At 38.8% G+C, this 23,884-nt stretch overlaps 1 protein-coding gene across 1 annotated transcript in view; it reads left to right on the forward strand.

Moving 5' to 3' along the window:
- Positions 1–23,884, forward strand: part of ATXN10 (ataxin 10) — a 93,860-nt gene that overhangs the window by 64,205 nt on the left and 5,771 nt on the right. The window contains exon 10 of the mRNA XM_088537367.1: positions 13,517–13,580. Within this exon, the coding sequence (XP_088393493.1) occupies positions 13,517–13,580 (64 nt within the window). The remainder of the gene's footprint in view (positions 1–13,516; positions 13,581–23,884) is intronic.

Here is a 23,884-nt window from a genome sequence, read left to right on the forward strand (position 1 = left end):
CTCATCACCTGATCTATTATTACTGTCTACCTGCTCCTGCAGACTTGTTTATAAAAGGGATAATGTACCCCTTTGAAAGTCAACTTTAAAGAAAATATTTATTAATAAAACTCCTACAGAAGTTTTGTTTGTTCTAAGAACAAAAAAAGGAACAAAAACTCTCAAAAACTAATGAAGGATCCATAGTGACTTGTCATTTTTTGTACCAGTTTCAACTACCGAAATACACCCGCCAGTTCTGTTGTTCTTTAGGAAACTACTGTGTATATGTAGCTTTTATTTCATTAAGTTTTAATAACAATATTATTGAGAGAAATACTTCATGTAATGAAACTCTTTCTAGATTTCTTTTGGAACTTACAGTCTGGACTTTACAGATCTGTAATCGAATTAATGATCTGTTGCAAGAGGAGAAAGGAAATAAGAATATGAACAGAACTAAGTGCAACATTTAAAAGCAATAATAACCAATACAAATAAATTGGCAACAAGACATAGTGCCTGATGCTATAGATATCTTGTCTTACATTATATTTTTCTTAAATGTTAATTGACCACTTGAAAAGATGCATTTATTATGGAATTGTTAGAATAGTTTAGATGGTAACTTTCAAATTTACATGTAAAAACTCAAAACTTCTGCTCTTTGCTGGCATACGAAATGAGCTTGAAACTGGGAATTTTACTTTGATAGTACCTGAAGTTATGTTATTACCAGACTGAAAGGCATTTAGAGATGCACATACTCGAGAAAACTCTAGTGGTTGTAATTTAAAGGTAAATTAAGAAACTAGTATGTAGTCTGCTTATGTACAGCTTCATGTATCGTCTCGTTCAAGAGCCTGAGGCATTAGCAAGCCTTCTGCATGAAATTTAGTGCTAGAGCATGCATTCCTGAGTTATTGTATATCATACATACTAAATATGTGACTTTTATAGACATATAAATCGTAACATCAGGCTTCTTGTATTTTCTAAAATAAAGAAAAGTTGATCTTAATCTCAACACAGTGGCTAAATTTACCTTAAGAAGCGAACCTGATCCTGTGCAAAGGTTATGCTTGTGAATCATTAAAAGTGCCTGTGCTTAAAATTTCAGGTATATGTAGTGAATAATTACTGAACTTTCTGTAAGCCTAGGTCATCAGTACAGAAACACTGTGGATGTCACGTGAGGACTGGGCCAGACCCTGGTGCCTCCACCTGTAGGCATAAATGGGACGTGCTGGGGGCCGTTGCTGGTGGGAAGATAAGGTGCAGTGGGGTGTGTCTCGTACCTGATGCCTTTTGAGGCATCCCTTCTTTAATCTCGCTCTTCTCTGAGCTATAGCAAACCACAGGGTGGCATTTTCCATGCTGCTCCTTGGGAGGGGTGCCTGACCCGGGCTCCAGAACTCTGGGCAGAGTTGTCATGCGCTGGTTTTGGTCAGGGATCGTCCAGCTGTATGGCAGAGTGGGTGATCCCAAACCATGCGCCCTGCTTCTGTCCTTTGCTAACGGGACTAGAAGTTAAGCTGAAGCGAGCCAGTGTGTTGCATGTTCATAGAATCATAGAATCATAGAATGCTTAGGGTTGGAAGGGACCTCTAGAGATCATCTAGTCCAACCCCCCTGCATACGCAGGGACACCAAGAGCACGTGGCACAGGACTGCATCCAAGCGGGTTTTGAAGATCTCCAGAGAAGGAGACTCCACAACCTCTCTGGGCAGCCTGTTCCAGTGCTCTGTCACCTTCACTGTTAAGAAATTTTTCCTTAAGTTCCTATGGAATTTTTGGTGTTTCAGTTTCCGGCCATTTCCTCTAGTCCTATCAGTGGCCACCACTGAAAAGAGACCATCACCGTCCTCTGCACTCCCTCCCTTGAGGTACTTATAGACACTGATTAGATCCCCTCTCAGCCTTCTCTTCTCCAGGCTGAACAGGCCCAGCTCCCTCAGCCTCTCCTCGTAGGGCAGATGTTCCAGGCCCCTGATCATCCTTGTAGCCCTGCGCTGGACTCTCTCCAGCAGCTCCACATCCCTCTTGTACTGTGGAGCCCAGAACTGGACACAATACTCCAGATGCGGCCTCACCAGGGCTGAGTAGAGGGGCAGGATCACCTCCCTCGACCTGCTGGAGACGCTCTTCTTAATGCAGCCCAGGATTCCATTGGCCTTCTTGGCCACAAGGGCACACTGCTGCCTCATGGTCAACTTGTCATCCACCATGACACCCAGGTCTTTCTCTGCAGAGCTGCTCTCCAGAAGGTCGGTCCCCAGCCTATACTGGTGTCTGGGGTTATTCCTCCCCAGGTGCAGGACCTTGCACTTGGCCTTGTTGAATTGCATGAGGTTTTTCACAGCCCAGTTGTCCAGTCTGTCCAGGTCCCTCTGGATGGCAGCACAGCCCTCTGGGGTATCGGCTACTCCTCCCAGTTTCGTGTCATCAGCAAACTTGCTGAGGGAGCACTCTGTGCCTTCATCCAGGTCATTGATGAATAAATTGAACAGGACTGGACCAAGGACTGACCCCTGGGGGACCCCACTAGCTACAGGCCTCCAACTAGACTCTGCACCGCTGATCACCACTCTCTGGGCCCTGCCATCCAGCCAGTTCCTAATCCATCTCACTGTCCACTCATCTATCCCACGCTTCTGGAGCTTGCCCAGGAGGATGTTGTGAGGGACGGTGTCAAAAGCCTTGGTGAAGTCGAGATAGACGACATCCACCGCTCTCCCCTCGTCTATCCAGCCGGTCATTTCATCATAGAAGGCTATCAGGTTATTCAGGCAAGATTTCCCCTTGGTGAATCCATGCTGACTACTCTTGAGCACCTTCTTGTCCTCCATGTGCCTGGAGACAACGGCCAGTATGAGCCGTTCCATCACTTCTCCGGGGACGGAGGTGAGGCTGACTGGCCTGTAGTTGCCTGGGTCCTCCTTCTTGCCTTTTTTGAAGACTGGTGTGACATTGGCCTTCTTCCAGTCTTCCGGCACCTCCCCCGTTCTCCAGGATCTTTCAAAGATGATGGAGAGCGGCTTAGCTATGGCATCTGCCAGCTCCCGCAGCACTCTGGGGTGCATCCCATCAGGGCCCATGGATTTGTGGGTATCGAGGTTCCTTAGGTGCTCTCTGACCCAATCTTCCTCTACCCAGGGCAAGTCTTCCTCTCCACCCGCTTCTTCTCTTGTCTCTAGGGCCTGGGGCTCTAAAGGGCTGCCCTTGGTAAACACCGAAGCAAAGAAGGCATTGAGCAACTCTGCTTTTTCTGTGTTATTTGTAACCAGGGTGCCCATCCCGTCCGCCAGCGGACCCACGTTTTCCCTGATCTTCCTTTTGCTGTTAATGTATTTGAAGAAATTTTTTTTGTTATTTTTAACGTCCCTTGCCAGCTTGCCTTCCAGACGTGCCTTAGCTTTCCTTGTCGCATCTCTGCACTCCCTGACTACGTTCCTGTATTTCTCCCAGGGGACCTGTCCTTTTTTCCACATTTTGTATACTGCTGCCTTCTGCTTGAGCATTGCCACAAGTTCCCGGCTCATCCACGCAGGTCACCTGTTGCAGACCTCAGTGTAGTATTGATCCCCTAGAGTGACACTCATGCATCTTTTTCTTCCATGCACCCTTTTCTGCATCGCTACAATTCTTGCAGCTGTTTCGATCACAGTATAAGAAATTGGACCCTAGGATCACTTTGCGGGCGTATGGAGGAGCAGGGTCTCTGTGACGGTGAGCCAAAGACCTTTATTTAGGGTTAAACACAACTTACCCAGTTTCTGATGCCGGAGCTGCCCTTGCCCTCCCCGGCAGCACACAGAACCCAGCAGCCCAACCAGCCAATCAGGCAGGGGATCACGCGCTGACCACACGCGAGGCCGCCCAATGAGCTGCCTGGTCACGCGCTGGCCGCGTGGCTGCGGCTCCCACCTCTCCTGCTCAGCGCCGCCATGTGCCCAGGTGTCACTGCCTGTCAGCCCTGGGCTGACTGCAACGTCTCTTTAGCTTGGGCCCCAGCTGAAGGAGGTGTACAGGCTTTGCCACCCTGTTACTTACTCACTGGCCAATACCTTGAATTGCAGAACATGGTTGTGAACCTGCTGTGCCCTCATCCTTACAAATCTCCTTGCATTCCGTTGATCCTCTCCAGTAGTTTGTTTTTCCTTAAAATAGTTTTCAAAATGCAACCAGTTCCTAACTTGGAGGAGTCTTGTTAAGGAGCAGCCATTCAGAGGTGACGGTGTGAGGGGACTGTGGCATTTGCTTACAGACTTACTCAGCTATTAGCGAGATGCAGCGTAGGATACAGGGATGTGCTGTGCTCTTTTATGCTGCTGAGTGCGTAGAAGGGTTGCAGATAACAGAAATGCTGGAAGGGGCCGAGCACTGAACTGTTAGACTAGTGTGTAACCTAGAGGGTAATTTGACTTGCTTTCTAAATCCTTTTGTGGTTTCCCAGTGGCAATTTGGGACTTTCCAAAACTATAATGGAAAAGTTATAAAAGCTTTATGCTACCAGAATCACACTTTATAATGATTATTGGTGGGAAAACTCTCAGGCAGTTATTTTTAAGTGCAGTTACATTAGCAGGAATAGGTTGCAAGTATCAAGAATGGCGAACATCTGTTAAAGAATCAGCATTGGATTCTATTTTTCAGTTAAAAATGAAACACCATTATTAGCAAAATTTAAGAATTGTTAAGGATACACATTTGTTTGTGTTGGGTGGATGTAGCCCACCCCCAAACCAAACCAGTACAAAAACCTTTTTGTTGCAAAATGTGAGAAATGCTAAATGCCTGAATAGTTTCTGCACACTGGGGTTTTCCCCTGCTATTTTATTATGCTGGTGAATAGCACCTTAATGCAACTATACCTGTTTACAAGCGTTATGATGCTATTTTTCTCCTAAAGCAATAGTAAAGATTGTTTTGTCATCTTGTCATATACCAGTGTTTTCCAGAGTTTCCTCCTTGTGTACTGTATAATAGTTGACTACTCAAAACACCTTCATTAGGATGTCCTTGCTGCTCATGAAATGACTGACTTTTATCCAAGGTGTGAATGAAAGGAATTAAATGTTAAAAATCAAAATGACAATATCATTTCTGAAAATATTTTCACAGGGTGCCATAATTTGTGAAAAAGGGACATGATGTGGTACTAATTATTAACTTGAATAAAGCCTTTCAATGTATTTTAAGACTTTTTCCATAGAAAATGGGGAGTTTTGTTTGTTCGTTTGATTTTTATGGAACACCTTCCCTTGTTTTAAAACAATGAAATTTTCAAATACTTGTGTGAAAATCTTTTATTTTCTTTTAATGTTCAGTGTCAATATGTGAGAATGGATAATAGGATATTTTGTTTTCAAGGGAATATCTTCTTTGGGCAACATTATTAGCCACAGGGTTTTTTTAACCATAAAATATATGACCATAAAATATAGTTGTCGGGGTAAAAATGTTGCAGGATTAGTTTGTGGGGTTATTTCAGTTATGAAGAAATAAATTCAGTCTAGCTCATAAAATAGTGAACCGAAAGTTACTCGTTTTATATTTAATTTATGGTAATGTAACATTTCTTATTTTTACACTGCTTGCAAATAGTTTATTTTAGTTTTCAAAAGTGCTTTCTACAAAAGAACAATAACAAAAAGCATAAAAAAGTATGTGAAGTGATTTTTAGATTGTCTGAGATTGCCACATGAAGCCAATGTGATAGGTTTTCTGATCTTCCAGTATAGAAGGAAGCTTGGTGCTTTTTGGCCTTAAAACAAGACCTGGTCCTCAATACAAATTTCCCAGTTCAGTTAAACATTTCAACTATTATCTTTTCTGAGTGTGCCAGTGAAAATTACTGAGATTTATCTGTGACTTAATATTGAATAAGTGAAAATAAAAATAATTGAAGAAATGAAAGGACTTTGCAAGGAAGTACTTAAGCCAGGATTGATATTATAAAATGTGTTATAAAATGAGAAGGAAGTCAATGAAATTATTTCGGAAAGTAAAAGAAAGCACACTTGCTGTGCTTCGCTTTGTGATAGAAATGGCAAGCCAGCTCTTGTGTGTTTGGATGAAAACTACTCTGCAACTTGGAGGTAGAAAAAGCTGCAAAAGGAGATACCAAAAGTGATTGTGGGTCTCAGCAGAACACGGAATATCTAAACGTTGTTTCTTCCCATCCTGAGACTTCATTGTACCTGCATTAACCTCCTCTGAAACTGTCCCAATAGGCTGTACTGATTGCCATGCAGTAATTTTAGGCTGTAACTGTCAGTCCTGAAATGAAGCAATTATTGTAATTTTAAAATTTCTTTCTTTTCTTTCAAAAGGTCAACAACTTTATTATTTTGTTTGTTTCTTGGAAGATGTAATGTTCTATATAAAACAGAAAGTAAAAGTGGCATTGCTCAATGAGAAATAATGTTTCTTGCCGTGTTAAGAGACACAGTTTAAGACTCACTGCAGAGCTGGGGAGGCTTCTCTGACGGCTGATTTAAAACACTATCAGCTACCACCATTATACTGTCTCCAAGCTTTAGTAGTCTGCCGGGTCCTGCAGTCTATTTACAGTTTCTATAGAAATTCTAAAAAGGCATTTTACAGTCCTTCCCTGAGATACTCGCTTCGTTTTACTAATTTACGTTCAGTTATCATGAAGGAGAGTTTGATATTTATTATGTCCCACAGAGTACATCCTTTTCACACACACACAGTAGAAAACTGATGGTTTGTCTTTTGACCCATCACTGAAATCTTGGGAGCCCTGTGTACAATGGAATGTGGAAATGGAGAATAACAGAAGCCGTTAATAATGCCTGTGGGCTGTTTTCAATTTCCAAGCCTGCTAGAAGCTTTCTTCTTCCCCCTCTTTTGCCGTGGAGTTTGGGATGATATAAATATACTCAATAGCTTACTGTCTGCAATTCCTTAATACATTTTAGCACCCCTCAAGTCAATCCATAATTGCAATAGGAAATTTCAGGGGTGTGTCCTGCTGGGAAGCTGCCAATGCTTGGGTGGTTGTGGTCCTGTGCTCTCAGTCTTGAGCCTGTCGGTGCACCCCAAGCAGCGCAGCCTCAGTGTGGCCTGATCTTGCGTCTTGCTGCAGAAGTTACCGGAAAATGCAGCGAGCCCCAGCGCAAGTCATTATGTGCTTTGAAATCATCATAGGTCTTTCCCGCACGTTATTTCTATCATTTGAGTTAGCATGTGCCCTTACTTTTGCCGCAGATTGACTTACAGGTTTGGATTTTGAGTTTATGTTTAAAACTGAAGCAAAAGGAAAAGGCTAGGTAACACTGGACACAACAGTAGGCATTATTAGACCACAGAACATCTGGTTGGCATTTATTTTTGCTTAATGAACTCAGGAGCGTCCAAGGAAGAGGTGCAATCCCTGAGTTTTGGAAGTAATTTCAGAATAGGGTAGTAATGTAAGAGAGTGGTGACATATGTGGCGTCATTGAGGGTGTTTGTTCATCAAAAGGCAGTGCAAACATTTTGATTTGGAATTGCTTCTCTTCCTTTTCCCTTCCTGCTCACCCTAAATTGTAAGCAGCAGGCAATTTTGTCTGTTTTTTGGGGATTTTTCAGCTCAACTGGATTTGAGGGAGCAATTGCAATATTTAGAGAAGGTAGCGTAAAAGCAGATGTGCAGCATGTTGGGTGGGGGAAGAAATAAGTGCCAAAGTTGGCATCAGTAATAAAGTGAAGAGGTTAATCGAGGGTTACATGACTGCTGTGCCAGTTTGTGGATGGCATGGTCAGTGTCAGAACAATTATCAAAACAGCAATAATTTCTATGGAGTCATCTTTCTAGATTAAAATCCATTTCAATATAATAAAAAATGTGAAACTTGTTTTTTTTTAAACAAAACAAAAAATTTGAGATACAAAAGGTGCTGTACTAAATTTGACATGGAAGACAAGATACTGTAGCTGCCAAAAGAGTAGCAACTTGTCCAGAATGACTTGGAACTTCCTATTGAAACAATGATTGTAATGTTTATCAAATATTTTAGATAAAATGAAACATATGACTTATTCAATCTTTATCTTGGCGTTTTTACAGGACTTGGAAGTAATTTGAGGTCTTCAGTTTCTGCTCTGCTTTGGAAAAAATAGAATTTTGAGTTTTTGAGTAATCCCTTCTAAGTTATATCCTCAGCCCAACTTTAATCACTTTAAGATAGTTAAAGCCCAACTTCAAGATAGTTCTTCATATAATTACCTGTTTTTATTTTTTAGTGAAAGGAATACTTATGAGAAACTCTTACAATAGTAATATGAAAAAACATTGAAACATGAAAACATGAAAAGCAACAAAAACTATCTGATTACTGGCTTTAATGAACGGAGAATAAGATACTGACTAGTTCTAGAAGCAGAGAGATATATACTCTGTTGTCGATGCAAATTGGTACAAATTCAATTGATGTAAATCACAGGGGTTTAGTAATGGATGATGTTTAGTGCCCTTATTTTCTCTTGCTCCTGATGCCAGGGTAGGCAAAGACCAGAGTATGTATGTTTCAGGCAATAATCCATCAGTGTTGGATCTTATTTTATCTGTGTTAAGTGGCAGCATCATGCCAAAAAAAGTTGCCTTCCTGGTAGCAGCATCTGTTTAGTACTGAAAGTTGTTTTCTTTTTCATCAGCTTTTCAATAGGTGAACTATGAAACCTCAGTTATTTTTAAAAAACAAAAACACCCGGACTGTGTTACCCTCCTTTGCAAAGAACGTATTTGGATTTCTAGAGCATTTATAATACCATCTTACAGCTGGAAATGCTTGTGTTTTGCACTGAAAGACTAGTGGGAAAAAATTACTTGGCTACTGAGATGGCTTGCTTTTTTTTTCTAGTAGCTGGACACTTCTTACCTTCTACTTGCTTTGGTATAGTGCTGGTTATATACTAAGTACCTTGGTGTTCTCTTCTCTCCCCTTTCATTAACACCAAAATCTTTACCTTCTGAAACAGTCTTTTTCTGAGAGTTTTAGGATATCATGATAGAATTCTACTCTTAGATTTTAGGTCACCTCTTTTAAAAGAGTAAAATCAACTGCTACGTCTGTCCAGGCAATAATGCTAAAAGATGGAGAATACATTGAAAGTGGTGTAACAGTAACAAGCTTTGTTGTCATGATTGTTGAATTTGAGACATTAAAGCAATTATCAGATTCTGTAATACAGAGTTACCTAAATGAAGTAGGGAGGGAGTATTCTGGGGACACCGTCTTCACTGAAAATAGCACAAAGGCATCACTTCACTCTCCCAGACATTTGGGTTGGTGCAAGGAGCTCTCAGGAGTAGCTAAGTGTGTCTGTTGTGATGTCCTGGAGAAAGGAGCCTTTGTCCACAAGTATTTCTGTAGATCTTCAGGATGTGGTGGATTCCAATAATAGACTTGATTGCCACAAGCCACAGCTGCCTCTATTCTAAGCCAAAGGGTCTGTGTTCTGCAGTAGGCCTAGGAGTCCACTTGCACTAGGGGATAAAAGCATTCCCTTTTCCTTTGAAGTAGAATCTTTCTGTCAATTCTGCTGGAGGGAAAAAAAGACAAGGTAATTATTTCAGAACCATTATAGCTCCAGAGGAGTTAACTTATGAGCCTAATTAGTCGGTAAGTTGCTCCTGTTATGGAGCCTTTCCGTTACTCTAATCTGAATGTTGGAGTCCTACAGATTTCCAATTTCTGTTCTTTTTTTTTTTTTTTTTTTTTTTTTTTTTTTAGGAGTACTTTGAGGAAAACTGACTTTTGTTGGTCAGCATGTTTGGTAGTACAGCCTTATGGTTATATTTCTCCCTATGTCCTCATGTAGTGTGTTCAGAAACAATAAGACATAAAGCATATTCAGTGGGGACCAAAGTCTGATAATGGATTCCAAAGGTGCATTTCATTGGATTGTTTTTCCTTGGTGAGACTCAGTGTAGTATGAGTCACTGTTTGGGAAAATCATGCAGAGACTCAAGTGGTCATAAGAATCATTTGCTTGTCCATAGCAGAACTGGTTAGAGTGTTTGTGGTGATATTTTCCTGATTCATTGTGGACACTTCCAGTATTGGAGACTGTTCCAGGTGTCTCTTAGCCTCATGTTTCAGTACCTGACTGCCATTACTATTAAAGATATTTTCTCAACGTGTAATATGAATGTTCTGTCCTCTAAGCCCATTACTTTCCTCTGCACCTGCATGTAGATGATAGTGTGTTCCTTATTTTTGTGAAGATTTTTTTCACATTACAGTGTTTGCCAAGAAGCTTGGAGCCTTAGGCTAGGCATGTTGCTCATGCTCTCACTCTTTTTTCAGGTATCATGATTTTTTTAGAACTCACTTCAGAACACTACAGAACTCAATTTTTATGACTAGTTTGATGTTGGAAATACAAATTGTGTCAAGATCTCTCTGCCAGGAAAGGTCAGCAAATACACAGGGTTGTGCCACCAATGGGGAAGAACAATATTCTGTTTAACATGATATCTTGTTCCTAATGTTTTTATTATTATTTACTTCTTTTTAAGATAGAAATTTGTATTGCTGTTTGCCAACCTGCTTGTCAGTAACCTGTGAAGCGTAACAGTGTTAGCTTGCATTAGGCAAAGTATCAGTAGTCCACTTCTAAGACTATTGCTAGAAAATATTTCCTTTTGTTCATCTGTGCTTAGGGTAAATGAAACTGCTATGAAATAGGAATATTTCTGTGTCTGGAAGAATTACATTTCTCATTCTGCCTCCTGAATCGACTGGATGCTGAGAATTAATTGCATTCTGGTGGAAGAAAAAATGATCGTGAGTTCGTTATTATCTGAAGACATAAATGCCCCTTGGTGTAGGACTACTCTTCAGTTGACTAGATATTGCCTTTTGAGGACTCAAATATTATTGGCTTTTTGAGGAGAGAATCTTTGCTGGAAGTGTTTTTGTTGTGCGGTCTCTGAACCTGGAGGTTCTAGTTGTGGTTTATTAGATATACACAGAAGATTGGTATTCTTCAACAAGCACTATCCTTGCTTGGAGAATTTGCGTTCTTACTCCTGAGTTTGACTCCATCATTCCTAGTTTGAAAGGTTTAAGAAATAGTCTATGGTTAATTTATCCTTTCTGTGCACTCTGCTGGGAACTTCATAACAGAATGCCGGTGGATAACTAGAGGTAATTCTGTCCAAGAAGATACCTACCAGTCACCTTAATAGCGAGGAGGGCATTTTCTTTGACTAGTATACCTAAACTCCTTTCTGTCATGGTACCACTTTTCATTATGTTTCATAGGAAAGTATGAAAAAGAAATGGGACAGTAGAATAAAGCTGTGGTTTAAAAGAGATCTCTCTTAATTGGCAGAGACACTTGCCTTTGAATGCTGGATTTTTTGCTTTTCATAAACAATTCCAGAAATTCTGCTACAGTAGCAGTAGGGAAAGATTTGAGGTAGTGACTTGACAGAAGTGCCAGACATCACTAGCACACAGCTGTATGTGTTAAAATTTAGGTAACTTATTTTAGTCAACTTGTATGTGACAAGATTTCAGCCCGCAATCTATATGTAGTTCAGAATAAAGTATTGTAGTTTTTATAAAAAAAAAAAATTGGTGTTTTTGCAGCCCAGAGCAATTCTTTGTTATTGGTCATCTCTGTTGTAAGTAGCGTAAAAATGGAGAATAAGGTTCATTAGTCATCTTTTTATGCAGGCCAATAGAAGTGTTTATAAGAAAGAGATCATATCTCTCTCCTTCCTGAGTTTCTGCCTGTATTTTTTTTTTCAAAATCTGGACAGACTACAGGCAGTCTCACATCAGTCATTACATGTTTTGTTTGCATGATTTTTTTCCATCTTAAGGAGAGATTTGAGGTCCTGCAGAATGTTGACTCCTTCCCAGGCAGCTCAGAACATTTCTGCAGAGGATGCACAGCCCTACTCTGTGCTGGGCATTTCTCAGACGTTGCTCTTTGGAGAGAAAACTTTTAAGACCAGTTCTTGGAAAAATCACAAGCTCCTTTTTATTACAGTATAGTTCTAATAAATATGTATAAGGGAGCAAGGGGCCTAGGACCATGGTTCCTTGATACTTACAAAAATCTGTTTGTGCGAGCGGTTAGGGTAACTGTGCTTCAGGTTAATGCCAGTGAGACCTGGGAGACTCTCCACACGTAAGTGGGGCAGCTATAGCTGTTTCTTCCCGTTACTACCGACTGCACTCCAGTGGCAGAAGTAGTTCAGCTACATGCCCAGTAATCACTGAATCGGTTCCCTGCAGCCTGGACTATTGCGATACACCAACGTGGAATTTACGTTACGGTGAAAGGTAGTTTTGGTGGATCACCCAGTGGTTCTTGGAACAGTTGGGCTGGTCCTTTGCTGAGCTGCGAAAGTCCAAAGTGGGGTCAAAGTAAAGCTCCTGGCTACTGGAGGAGTTGGATAGAGGAGTTCCTCATCTATCATTGCTTGTGAATCAGAGATTTCAGAGTGCGCTTTGTGGGTATCTCTGAGGAGGGATTAGAGTTGTCTGGCATACACAGCAAGACGATGCAGTAAGTGTTTGCCAACACTTTCAAGTTTTTGAAGAAGTATGGTTTGTCTATAAGAATATAATCAGTTGAAAGCTCTCAGGTCTTTAAAATAGCATTGCTTTCATTACCAAAAGACATCAAATGCCTATATGCTTTAAGATATTGCAAAGGCTGAAGATTCACGGGTAATATAGAGCAGGTTTTTATTTAAATATGTACCATACTTCTAAAGCTGTAAAAACACATTGTGATGTAATGTCCTACAGTGGATCCTAAGATAATAGATTGATTTCTTATACAATTTATACTTCTTAATATAATTATGCTACATATCTGTTGTTAACTTCAGCTTGTTCTAGGGAGTTAGCGATGTGTGTTCATATGCATGTACAAGTCCTTAGCATTATATGCTGTTATTTCATACACGTGTATGTTTTTAGGTTGTCATTTGGGAGTTCATTTGGGAGTTCATTTGGGTTCATGTATATATAAAATGAAAAGTGACAGACTTTACCTTTGCTGTTTTTCCAATAACATATTAAAGATCCATATAAAAGGAAAAAATCAATGGTTGCTATGTGGTATAGTTAAAGACCTGTACCTAGTACGTACAGGTAACTGTTGAAGGTTTCCTGCAGCAGAAGATACAGAAGATGCAGCTAGCAGCTCTGTGTGTGTGTGCATTTTACAACCTTTTACTGACTTTTTTTTTACTCAATAGCTGTTTACGATTCTTAAAGAAAACAGGTGCTTGCTATCAGTAAGTATAGCTTTTCTGGCTCTTATTGAGAGTCATTTGACAGAAGTTTAATAGAAGATATCTAATTTGCACATACTAGAAGAAGAAAAAGGAATGTGATTCTTACTGTTCAGAATACCAGTTGCACTCTGCAATTGATTTTAACACGTCTTTAATATTTTGGCAAAGACAGCATCCCTGTTATTTTTTAAAAATTCTTCTTGCATAAAACATCAGTATTGTTGAGACTTATATTAAATTAAGCTTTTCTTTTTATTTAGGTTTATCAGTTAGATGGCATTCCCTTGATCCTGGACAACTGCAGCATTGATGACAACAATCCTTGTATCCTTTACAAAAGAGTTCTAATCTATTGAGTATTGAATATGACTCATACAGATAAAGGTATGAATATATGTATGACCATATGTAAGAATATATGTATGTCAGCATTGCTTTCTCTTGGTACCAAAGTCAAACTGTCTTCAGAAATTTCTAGCTTCTTTCTAAATGCTGTGTTCAGAGTTGAGTTAGAAGTGTGTGAAGATGCTCGATGCTAAATTAATTGAAATGTAATTAAATTCTGCTTCCTAAGATAATAATAAACTACTGTTTTGCAAATCTCAATGAAGAGATTTGGGAGATAGAGAGCTAATTGTGATTGAAATCTTACTTAAGACTGTATTTGGTCACTATAGTAGATAGTGGATTTTTCACTTCAAGTGGTATCTACTCAGCAGACTGAAATAAGTAGCCCATCAGTTCTATGCACTTATTACATCTGACTGGTAAAGCTTATCCTAAACACAGAGATATGGCTGGCAACCTATAATGAAAAAATGTTCAAGCAAGTGAATTGGTGCAGGTTGTTGAAATAGTGGAGAGATTTTAAAATAAATAATACAGATAGTGCTTCATTTTTTTCTGCAGTTTAAGAGCAATGGCTTTCCTAAGGAAAATTTTGGTTAGAAGAAAATAATTTTAAATTGCAGATAAAGAGCTAAATAGCCTTTTTAAAAATCTTATCTCTTCCTGAACTGCATTGGGTGAATTATTACTTTTTCTCAGCTGATCATTGACTGCTTTTAAGGTTCTTGGAAGTGCATCCGGAAATCAAATGCCATTTCCATCCAGAGTAATGTCAGCTTGCTTATACTGAGCCCATTAAACTTTTTTTTTAATGAAATTGAAAATGAAAACCCAGTTGTTAAAAAGTACCATAAGAATATTTTTTAAAAAGTCAAAATATTACATATTCTCACATCTGCATGCTGCAGTACATCTGCATATAACATAAATTGGATTAATTTAGGGACATGGTAACAAGTTCTTAAAAAGCTGGGTGGAAGACAAAGGGGTGTTGTGTCCTCTGAATTCCTCTGTTTTAAGTAAGGTTTCTTCGCTGTGCATATAGTTTGAATCCTACTGACTTGTCTCCTGATAGTGTACCACGTAGCAAAATGGTACTTGCTAAGGGGCACTGCCACATGCAGTAAAAAAAGAGCAGGAGAAGTTTACCTTTCCCCAAGCAGAAGACAGAAAACCTAGTGTGGCGTTTTGACGCTGAGTTACTCTTCCTTTGCTGTAAAGTCCAGCAGTGAAACACCTTTTAGAATCTTTTTCTTTTTTAAGGAATAATCCTTCATTTTAGCAGTTAATAAAAGAGAATGAATTTTGAGGTCTCTAAAGGATAATTTGCAATGTTGAAAGAAATGAAAATAAAATACCATGGGACGCTCTACTGTATTTTAGGCTGTCATGAAACTTCTTACACTTCCTGACACAAACTGAGATTTTATGGCTGAACTATAAAATTCTTACCAGAAGATAAAACAGCACTTACTTGGTTTTAAAGACTTTCTAAATATAATGAGATTTCTTAATATGAGCTTTCATCACTAATACATAGCTTACAGTATCAGCTATCTGGAAAAGTAGCATTTGGGAAGCGTGTGGACTAGCCTGCTGTGACAAACTGTGCTGTGTCAGCTCTTGGAGCATGCTTTCTGGCTACTGTGTTTATCATCTTGGCCTAGAGCTATTCCTAGCACTATTGTGCTGCATGAAATTAATACTCCCCTGTTTTCCTCCTGCCTCTACATTCCTCCTCTGCTGCGTTCTCAGCGTGTCTCGCCCTGGGAAGCAAGAAGAGTTGCCATTTTGTATCAGTCTCTGTTTTTATCCGCTTTGTAGTGCTTCCTGCTGCTTCCAGGCACCACAGCTTAACTTCTCAGTAGCATGCGGGTGCCCAACTCCATTGCATGAAATTTCTCTGAAGATATTTGATCGTTCGTTTCCTCCTTATGTTTGCTCAGTTTGTGTGGAACAAGTCTGTTTTGTGGTGCATGCAGAATGAAGAAGAACTCTTCTTAAGGCTATAAAGGCTACACACTTAGATTTAAAACATGCTAAAATTGTCCACATTGCAACTTTGTGATTCATAGTGAACACATTTTGTATGATTTCCCTTTTCCAGAAGGATTAATTAATAGGGAAGAAGTGTGTAGACAACTGTTGAGATAGATGCTGAGAGAGGGTTCCTGAAATTCAAATAAGGTCACACAGTGGTACTGCAGTTTGCCAAGATGATGTAGAATGATGTAGAGAGAAAGTTCAGTGTAACTCTTCACCAAGGGTCCTTCAAGAAGGTATCTCCAGACATTTCTCTTTTCACTCTGATTTCTAGTGCCCGTTTTTGCAGTTTAGGGTTGTGCCTCTCAGATTTCTCCTTGGAGGAAGCTGACTGGAAGAGTTCCAATCATATTCCTTTTATATAAGAACTTCTTAGGTTTCTCGTTAGACACTTTGTAGATATACATTTTCATTTGGGGCTTATCTATTTTGGAGACATCCGTAAGAGCCCTATAGTTATGATTTCATTATGCTTTCTGCTTAAAATAGAGTTTATATAGCTATTTTTGAAATGTCAGTACCTGACTTCTGATTCCAAATTCCACATTCAACCTTTTCCAACAGAAAATGTAATTATTGTGGTAAGCGATAAAACTTTTTTAGGTGGAGGGGTGAGGGGGGAGTTATTTTTTCCTCAAATATGCAATTCATTAGAAGGGGGGCTGCCATGTTAGGTATTAAGAGCTCTCTATTACATTTTATAGAAGAGAGGTCTTTTGATAAATTGTCTTATGGGTAGCATATGGAAGTATATTGAGAGAGAAGACAGGTCTGCTCTTAAATTTCTTAAATAAATTGCTCTTTGTAAACTTGTCCTTAAAATTGCATCCTTTGAGAGCTTGAACAGTTTTGTACTGTGCCTAGAGGTTCATCTCTTCTAAGCTCTCAAGCTGAAGTTCAACAGAGATTGTTTGTAGTACTCTAGGATCTTCAGTTTGAGTTCATCTTCTGGTGTCCATTTTACTATGGACTATTATTTACTATGAACTATTTACTATGAACTATTATCTTGTCTAACTGCACCTCAAGCAGACTCGTATCTTTAAAATTTATACAAACAATAGTAGTTTTTGCATCAGGAATGTTCATAGGTTAAAACAAAAACAAAAAATCATTAATAGCAGTCATGAAGTTGGTTGTGGATAGTTATATACAAACTTTCTGTACTTCTTGCAAAGATTCTTTGAATCTCTTTATTAAATTTTCAACTAATAAAAGTCTTCATGATTTCAAGTAAATTTAATGCAGTAATGCTGATAGGTAACAGTTGAAAATCTGGTATCCATCAGGCTTTTAACGCAGGGGAAAAGGTAAATGGAGAGGGACCAGGGAGATATGGTTCATTACAGGACTTGTGGTCTGAAGACCTAAACTTTAAAGAAAGGTTGAATGCCACTTTAATTTTTTGAATACCCTTAAAATGTGCCACCTTGGATTCACTGCATCCCAATCATAACTTTATTTGGGAATCCAAAAGAAGGAAAAAGAAAAAGGTGTTTCAAAATGCTCTTTCCTCTGTTTAGGAACTTTTTTTTTAATGGCTGTTAGTTAATAATAAAATTTGTGATTTTTTTTTCAGATCTTTAATTTCTATAATTTATTACAGATATGGAAATTATTCAAGACCTGATTTTAATGTAAATTCTGTTACTCAACTTTGCTTCCAAAGTAAGAACGGAAATGCCATTTTGAAGATAGGATAGTCTTCTTTTTCAGTATACAGACTTTCAGTTCTACATTCAGTTGTGAAGACTTATCTTATGAGGTGCTCCTGGTATACTTATTGATATATTACTTCTGTGATTTTCTGAATTTAACTCAAGTTGACTTTATATAAGTGTCTCTATTATTTATACTCTAATTTGGCCTGTGTCTTTTAGCCAAAAGTGGAGTGTTACTAGAACAAAAAAGACTTCTGTGTAGTGTACATGTACACATATATTCTTATTCTTTAAAAAACAGCCAGCTCTGTGATATTCATATTTTAATATACTTATATATGTGTGTGTTTAAATAAATATTAAAAATAGGGATAACTGCAGAACTGGCTGCTTTCTAGGAGTAAGAATTAGCATTAGCAAAAGAAAAACCTGTAGTTGTTCTGGATCTACTCACGTAGAATCTTTAGTGAGAATAATGGATAGAAAACATATACATAATACATAAATATATACATATATATATATACACATAGAAAATATGACTCCTTCCCTAGGCTCCTTCTGTTCAGTCCAAAGTTGTCTAAGAGGTAGATTGAAAATACTTTTGACTCGTGGCAGCAGCAAGTATAATTGTGGTTCATGAAACTCCTGGCTAAAACTAGAAGAAATCAAGCTGCTATGGTCTACAACAATGGCAGTTTGTTTTTGTGAGATGCCAGAAAAGACTTTTGGGGGAACTGACAGACATTTTATTCCTAAGTTGCAGAATGCAACCTAAAAGAGGCCACATACTGTGAAAAAGCCTCACAGCTGAACAGAAGCCAGTGGAGAGAATAAACAGGAGTATGATTTGACCTTTTAGAGTAAACCGTCATAGTGAGCTACTGAGTTGGTGCATTTCATGTAAATGTGGTGCTCTCTTGTATGCTATGTCTTGTAGATTTTGTATGTGATGTTGTTTCAATGGATACGGTGAGCACAAAGGACCTTAGATTGGTGAAAACAGTAGTGAGCTCTCTATGTCGAGTCAAGATCTGCTCGCTTAGAAGAAATTGTCCTTTCCTCATCCCACGGAGGTCTGCCTTGCTCTGTGAGCAAGTTTGAAGTCTACCTGAGTTAAATAGAATCATAGAGTCATTATGATTGGAAAAGACCTTCAAGATCCAACCATAAACCCATCACCACATCCCTGTTAAACCATGTCTCTAAGTGCCTCATCTGCACGTTTCTTGAACACTGCCAGGCTTGGTGACTCCACCACTTCCTGGGCAGCCTGTTCCAAGGCTTCACCACTCTTTCCATGTAGAAGTTTTTCCTAATGTCTAACCTGAACCTCCCCTCGTGCAACTTGAGGCCATTTCCTCTTGTCCTTTTGGTAGTTCTTTCGGAGAGGAGGTTGACCCCTGCCTCACTACAGCCTCCTTTCAGGTAGTTGTAGAGAACGATAAGGTCTCCCCTGAGCATCCTCAGAAGTTCCTGAGAGGGGCTTCTTTCTTTCACCTTGTTCAGCAGGCCAAATCCTATCTCACTACTGCAAGTTGCCTGTGAATTCTGTGTAGTCTGTCAGGTACTAATGGAGCAGGCCCTATCTGTGTGTCTCACAAGGGAATCCCTCAGGGTTGTTTGATAAGGATTTCTTTAGCTGGAATAGTGGGCCCGTTTCCTGGGTGGTTCACAAGAGGCTGCAACTCTCTTGTTACTTCTGAGAGTGAAAAGAAAGCAAAACAAAACACAATTATTCCCAAACATGTCTGATGTTTAGTTGGGAAGGTCTTTGGCCTCTGCCTATTTTTCTGCCTATATTGCCTATTCTTGGCACTACACATCAGGAAGTTTTTCCAGTCATGAAGGAAACATTGCAAGTAGCTGGTCTTGATCTCACTGAAATATTAGTGGACTCAAGAGGACTTTCTAGTCTGAACAGGATTTTTCTATAGGGTGCTGAGTAAGGTACCCAGAGTGGCATTATTGTAAAGTTCTGAAAGTTCTGAAGAATGAGGATCAAGGTGAGTGGTCCCTGTCTGTGATCTAATCCCAGTCTAAATCACCCTGGACTCTGGCTTCAGATCTGAAGAGCTGGGGTCATACAATTTCCATGACTTTTTTTTTTTCCTTTTCCCTCTGCGTGTTGAAACTCTTTGGAGCAGGACTCATCTACAAAGTGACAGAACAACCAAGAATAAAACTACCACACTAGTATTAAGCATGGTATTTGGTAGAAATAACTTCTGGTTCCAAGACTGCACCTAATAAGCGTTTAATTGGTTATGGGTAAATATCTCCTTGAGGTTGAGACAAAATTTAAGGTTTTCAAGTGATACTTCTGCATTTGCTGGCTATATCAGTATCCATATGAACCTGAGAATCTCAGTGTTTAAGGTTCCTATGAAGAAAAACTAAGACTACAGGAGAGGTGTGGTTTGCAGCACTGAAAGACATTCTGTGGGAAATTAAATGGAAGTTCTCTGTTTTTCTCTCTCTCTCCCCCTCTTTTTTGTTTTTGTTTCGTTTGTTTGTTTATTTGATTGATTGGGGAATAAAATTGGCAGTTAGAGTTCTGGCATTTAATTTCCAGCTGCAATTCGTACATGGTGTGACTTAATCATCTGTATACTTTAGTGTATTTTCCAATAAATCAAATTGATGCTCCATTATGAAATTTTAATTAGCTCATAATTCCCAAACACAGTAGGGTCTTTGGCAAGCATACACTCTAGTGGAAATGTCTAAATCCATGGAATTATTTTTAGAGACTTTTGGGCCGTACTTGAACACAGATCAATTTTGTGTGTAGTTAACAAAGCTATAATCCCTAGTGACATATTTCAGGTTGCTGATTCCTTAATTTCAGGATGCACTGTATTCATTGCACCTGCAGGATAAGAAAAAATACTTAATTTAAAAGCTTACTGGACAAAAAGATCAAAGTTTTGTGGGTTTTTTGAGAATGTATAAATTAATAAAACAGATTGAGAGAGATGTAAACTGGAAATCTTTAGTATCAGTCCTACTCAGTTCCTGCAAATAACAACTGTCATCCTTAGTGTGTACACAGGGTCGTACATGGACAGGGCTGGAGAATGTAAACAAAGACATAAAAAATACAAGAAGACTCCTTCGAATGTTACCTTATGTTTTCGACCCTTGAGAAGCACTGACTTGTGTGTGTAAAAGTAAGGATTTTAAGTTAATAACTCTGTTTCTAAACTAAATATTGTTATGTTTTTCTACTGCCCTAATCCTGTTGGTGGATTTACATCCATGACAGGCTTGAATTTTTGAAAGAGAGTGGATCTTCAGTTACCAGGCACACCAAAAAAAGAATCAGAGAAAATATAATATTTCATTGCTTTTATTACTCAAACAACTTGCTTGATTTTTCAATCAAGCAAATATACTTTCTTTTAAAAAATTCCCCTCTGGGCTGAAACAAAGCACTAGAAATTCGAGACCTAAAGGTTTTTGGTTGTGTGTGTTTTTCTTTTTTTTTTTTTTCTTTTTTTTTTAATAAAGCTAGGAGTGGTTCGGAAGTATTGTTGAGAATGGAATGCCTTCTACAACCACCTTATCATATTTCAGTCTGTCTTCTTGACATGGTTTCTTGCATGCTTCCTAAGAATAGGGCCAGGGCTCTGCATTGTACCTCTACTCAAAAATGTTCCTATCCCATTTTTGGGCACTACTGTCCAACCTAGCTCCTTCCTGATCATTAGATCATTTTTCTCTCTCTATCCACAGATCCTTGTCTGGATCTTGCTCTAGTTCCTAAATGTTTTCCGAAACCTGACCTTCCCTTATTACATCGCTAAGGGTATATTTGCAGTCTGTTCCACTGACCCTATTAATTTGTTCTTGTCTCTTAATGATCTGAGCTTTCCTGGAGAGATGCAAACATTCACTGAAATTCCGGCAGATACAATTGGAACTAATAGTTATTTTGCAAAACATGGGGGAAAATGTATTTGGTTATATTTTTAGATACATATTTCAAAACACCCGATAACTGTTGTTATTGTTGGACATGCTCTGAGGGATATTATCTGGTGTCTATTGGGCTAGAACTGGAGTTTCATTTACCTTTATTGTTTACATTATTTGTCAAAAAATGATACTTGAAAGTACTAAAAGCAGCGGAAGCAGGAATGACGCTATGTACATTTTTAGAGACCCTGGATCAATGAAATACTTGAGCGCAGTGCTGAAAGTTAAGCTGGCATACAGATCCTTTGTTGAATTAGAGTATACACCAAATGCGGAAGAAATTTTCTGAAGATATAAATAGAAAAAGTGCTTCTGTTCAAAATGTGGGTCAGCTCGTTTTGTGATCTACCTTAGAGCTCTAATAAACTGTAATTAACTTTACCACATTTCAGGTATCGACTAGGTTAATCTGTCAAATGGCAAATTCTCTAAAGATTTTTGTCTTTGAAATTGCCATTTTCAGAGGAGATTTAGAAAAGCTGTTTATTTCTATATGAATAGAACTGCACCTAAATGATAGTCTTATTTTTATGTAAATTGAGCTTTTTTTTTGTAATGTGTGCAGGGAAATGTAAAATGGCTGTCTGCCTGATATTTAATCAGTTTGTGAACATTTGCTCTCCTACCACCTTTTACTGCTTCACTAATGGATATTGGCAGAAAGTTTTAATAGTAAGTTGATACAAGTGTCTAAATGTAATAGAATATATATATATTATCGGAAGATAAGCTGAGACATTTTTAATAACGTAGGCAACAGGAATTGACTTTTTTACTTTAACTTAACCTGTTGAATCTTTGGTACATGTTATGTAACTAATTTGAGTTTTAGTTGTTAAAATTTGCTAAAATGGGATTAGAATAATACAGCAGTCTGTAAAAACAGAATACAGTAACTGTAGAGAATTAGCTTGAATTTGATCAAAAGTGTGATTCTTTTGAAACCAGCAGATTCATAGTTACTCATAAATTATGGGTTTCTATTAAAAATGTAAGTCATAATTTTAAAAAAATTGGCAGCCTAAGCAGCAAAATTGAATGTGTCATGTCCATGGTTTTAAGCTAGTATTACAAGTTTGAGTATAGGAAAAAAGTAAAACAAACTAGAGGTTATGGCTTTTTTTAAAAAAAAAAAAAGTTTTTTAAGCTTTGGCATAACAGACGTAAATATAAAAATAGCCTGACAAAGCTAAGGCAGTACTATGACTTGAGCAGGCCTAGAGTCCTGAACTGGAGAGAAATACTCTGTTTAATTTTTCAGTTTGTAAAGATATGTTGGCCAGTGACTGCTTTTGAATCCACATAGCAAGAAAGGATGCACATAGGCACATAGAATATGGATTAAACATTGTTTAACTGGCAGACATTAAGATTTAATAGCAGCCTGGATATATAATTATTTTCAATGATGCCTTGTGTGATCTGTTCATCCAGAAAAACTAGTGAACTGGGAAAAAAATCCCCAAATTGCTCTAGGTAAAAATGCCTCAGTAACCAAAATTGTTGGCATAATAAATAGCACTTTAATTGAACATTTGGTACCATGTAGCTGGAGATCACTGAAGTAGTTAAAGGCCTTAGAACTAAAATGGGCCTTTTGATTCGAGTCTGTCAGAACTGAGCAATGTTGAAAATGTTCTTTTGAACGATTTGAACGAAGAGCCTGGGCTCTATCTACAGGAGTGGGGCTAGGAATGAACGGGCAACTACATCATGTAGGATTTTGGTGTTTTTTTTTTCTAAGCTATTGGGGAAGAGCCAGAAGGAGCGGACGATTGCATCTGCAGTCAGCAATAACAGCAGATTTTGGTGGACTGTTGGTATGAAATTCTCGTGTCTGTGCTTCAAAAAGTATACTTAAAAGTTCAAATGGAGGGAAGGGCTACAAGAACTATGCAGTTTGGTGTATCTGCCTCAATTTCACTGTTTGTTCATGCAAAAGATGCATATTAAGAGCCTTGATCATGGTATGTGAAATCTCTTTTGTTTTTATGTATCTATAGTAGGTGTTTGGAAACAAATGCTAAAGAAATTTAAACTGGAGGTAAATCACAGGCCGTAATGAACTGGAGCAGTTTACCTAGGACACGGTGAAATCTTCCTGCCAACATTAGATGTCTTTCAGAGAAAGACAGAAAAATATCCCATGCATGAATCAGAACTTAAAGACTCGATTCAGGAGCCACCGATGAACTCGAGTGGTCTGTGTGATGTGCAGAAGTGTTGGGCAAAAGAGGGGCAATTGTCCTTAGTGAAGTCTGGGGGAACTGGAAAAAATAGTGTGCAGTTCTGTTCTGCTCTGGGTTTTATTTGTTTTTTCTTCATTTGTTTGTTTTCTGTTGGCTGTGTATTAGGCTGTGAGGTGTTTCCCTACTATGGTATGTGCAGGAGGCACGAGCAGCCCACTTCAGCCTTCCTTTCTAGAGGCTGAGCGAGCAGTCTGCTTGCTGCAGTTGTGCCTTTATCTCCAGTGCAGCTTTGCTGCCACGTAGTGGTGGAGCTTGAAGCTTCTTTGGAGGTGGATGGTCCAACCATCTATCTCTTGCAGCAGGTGAGAGTTCCCTGTGTGAGAAGTGAACCTCTTCTTCCTCTTCC

Source organism: Tinamus guttatus, unplaced genomic scaffold, assembly GCF_059628265.1.
Source record: "Tinamus guttatus ecotype Peru unplaced genomic scaffold, ASM5962826v1 Tinamus_guttatus_pri_ptg000749l, whole genome shotgun sequence".
In the NCBI taxonomy this organism is placed as follows: domain Eukaryota; kingdom Metazoa; phylum Chordata; class Aves; order Tinamiformes; family Tinamidae; genus Tinamus; species Tinamus guttatus.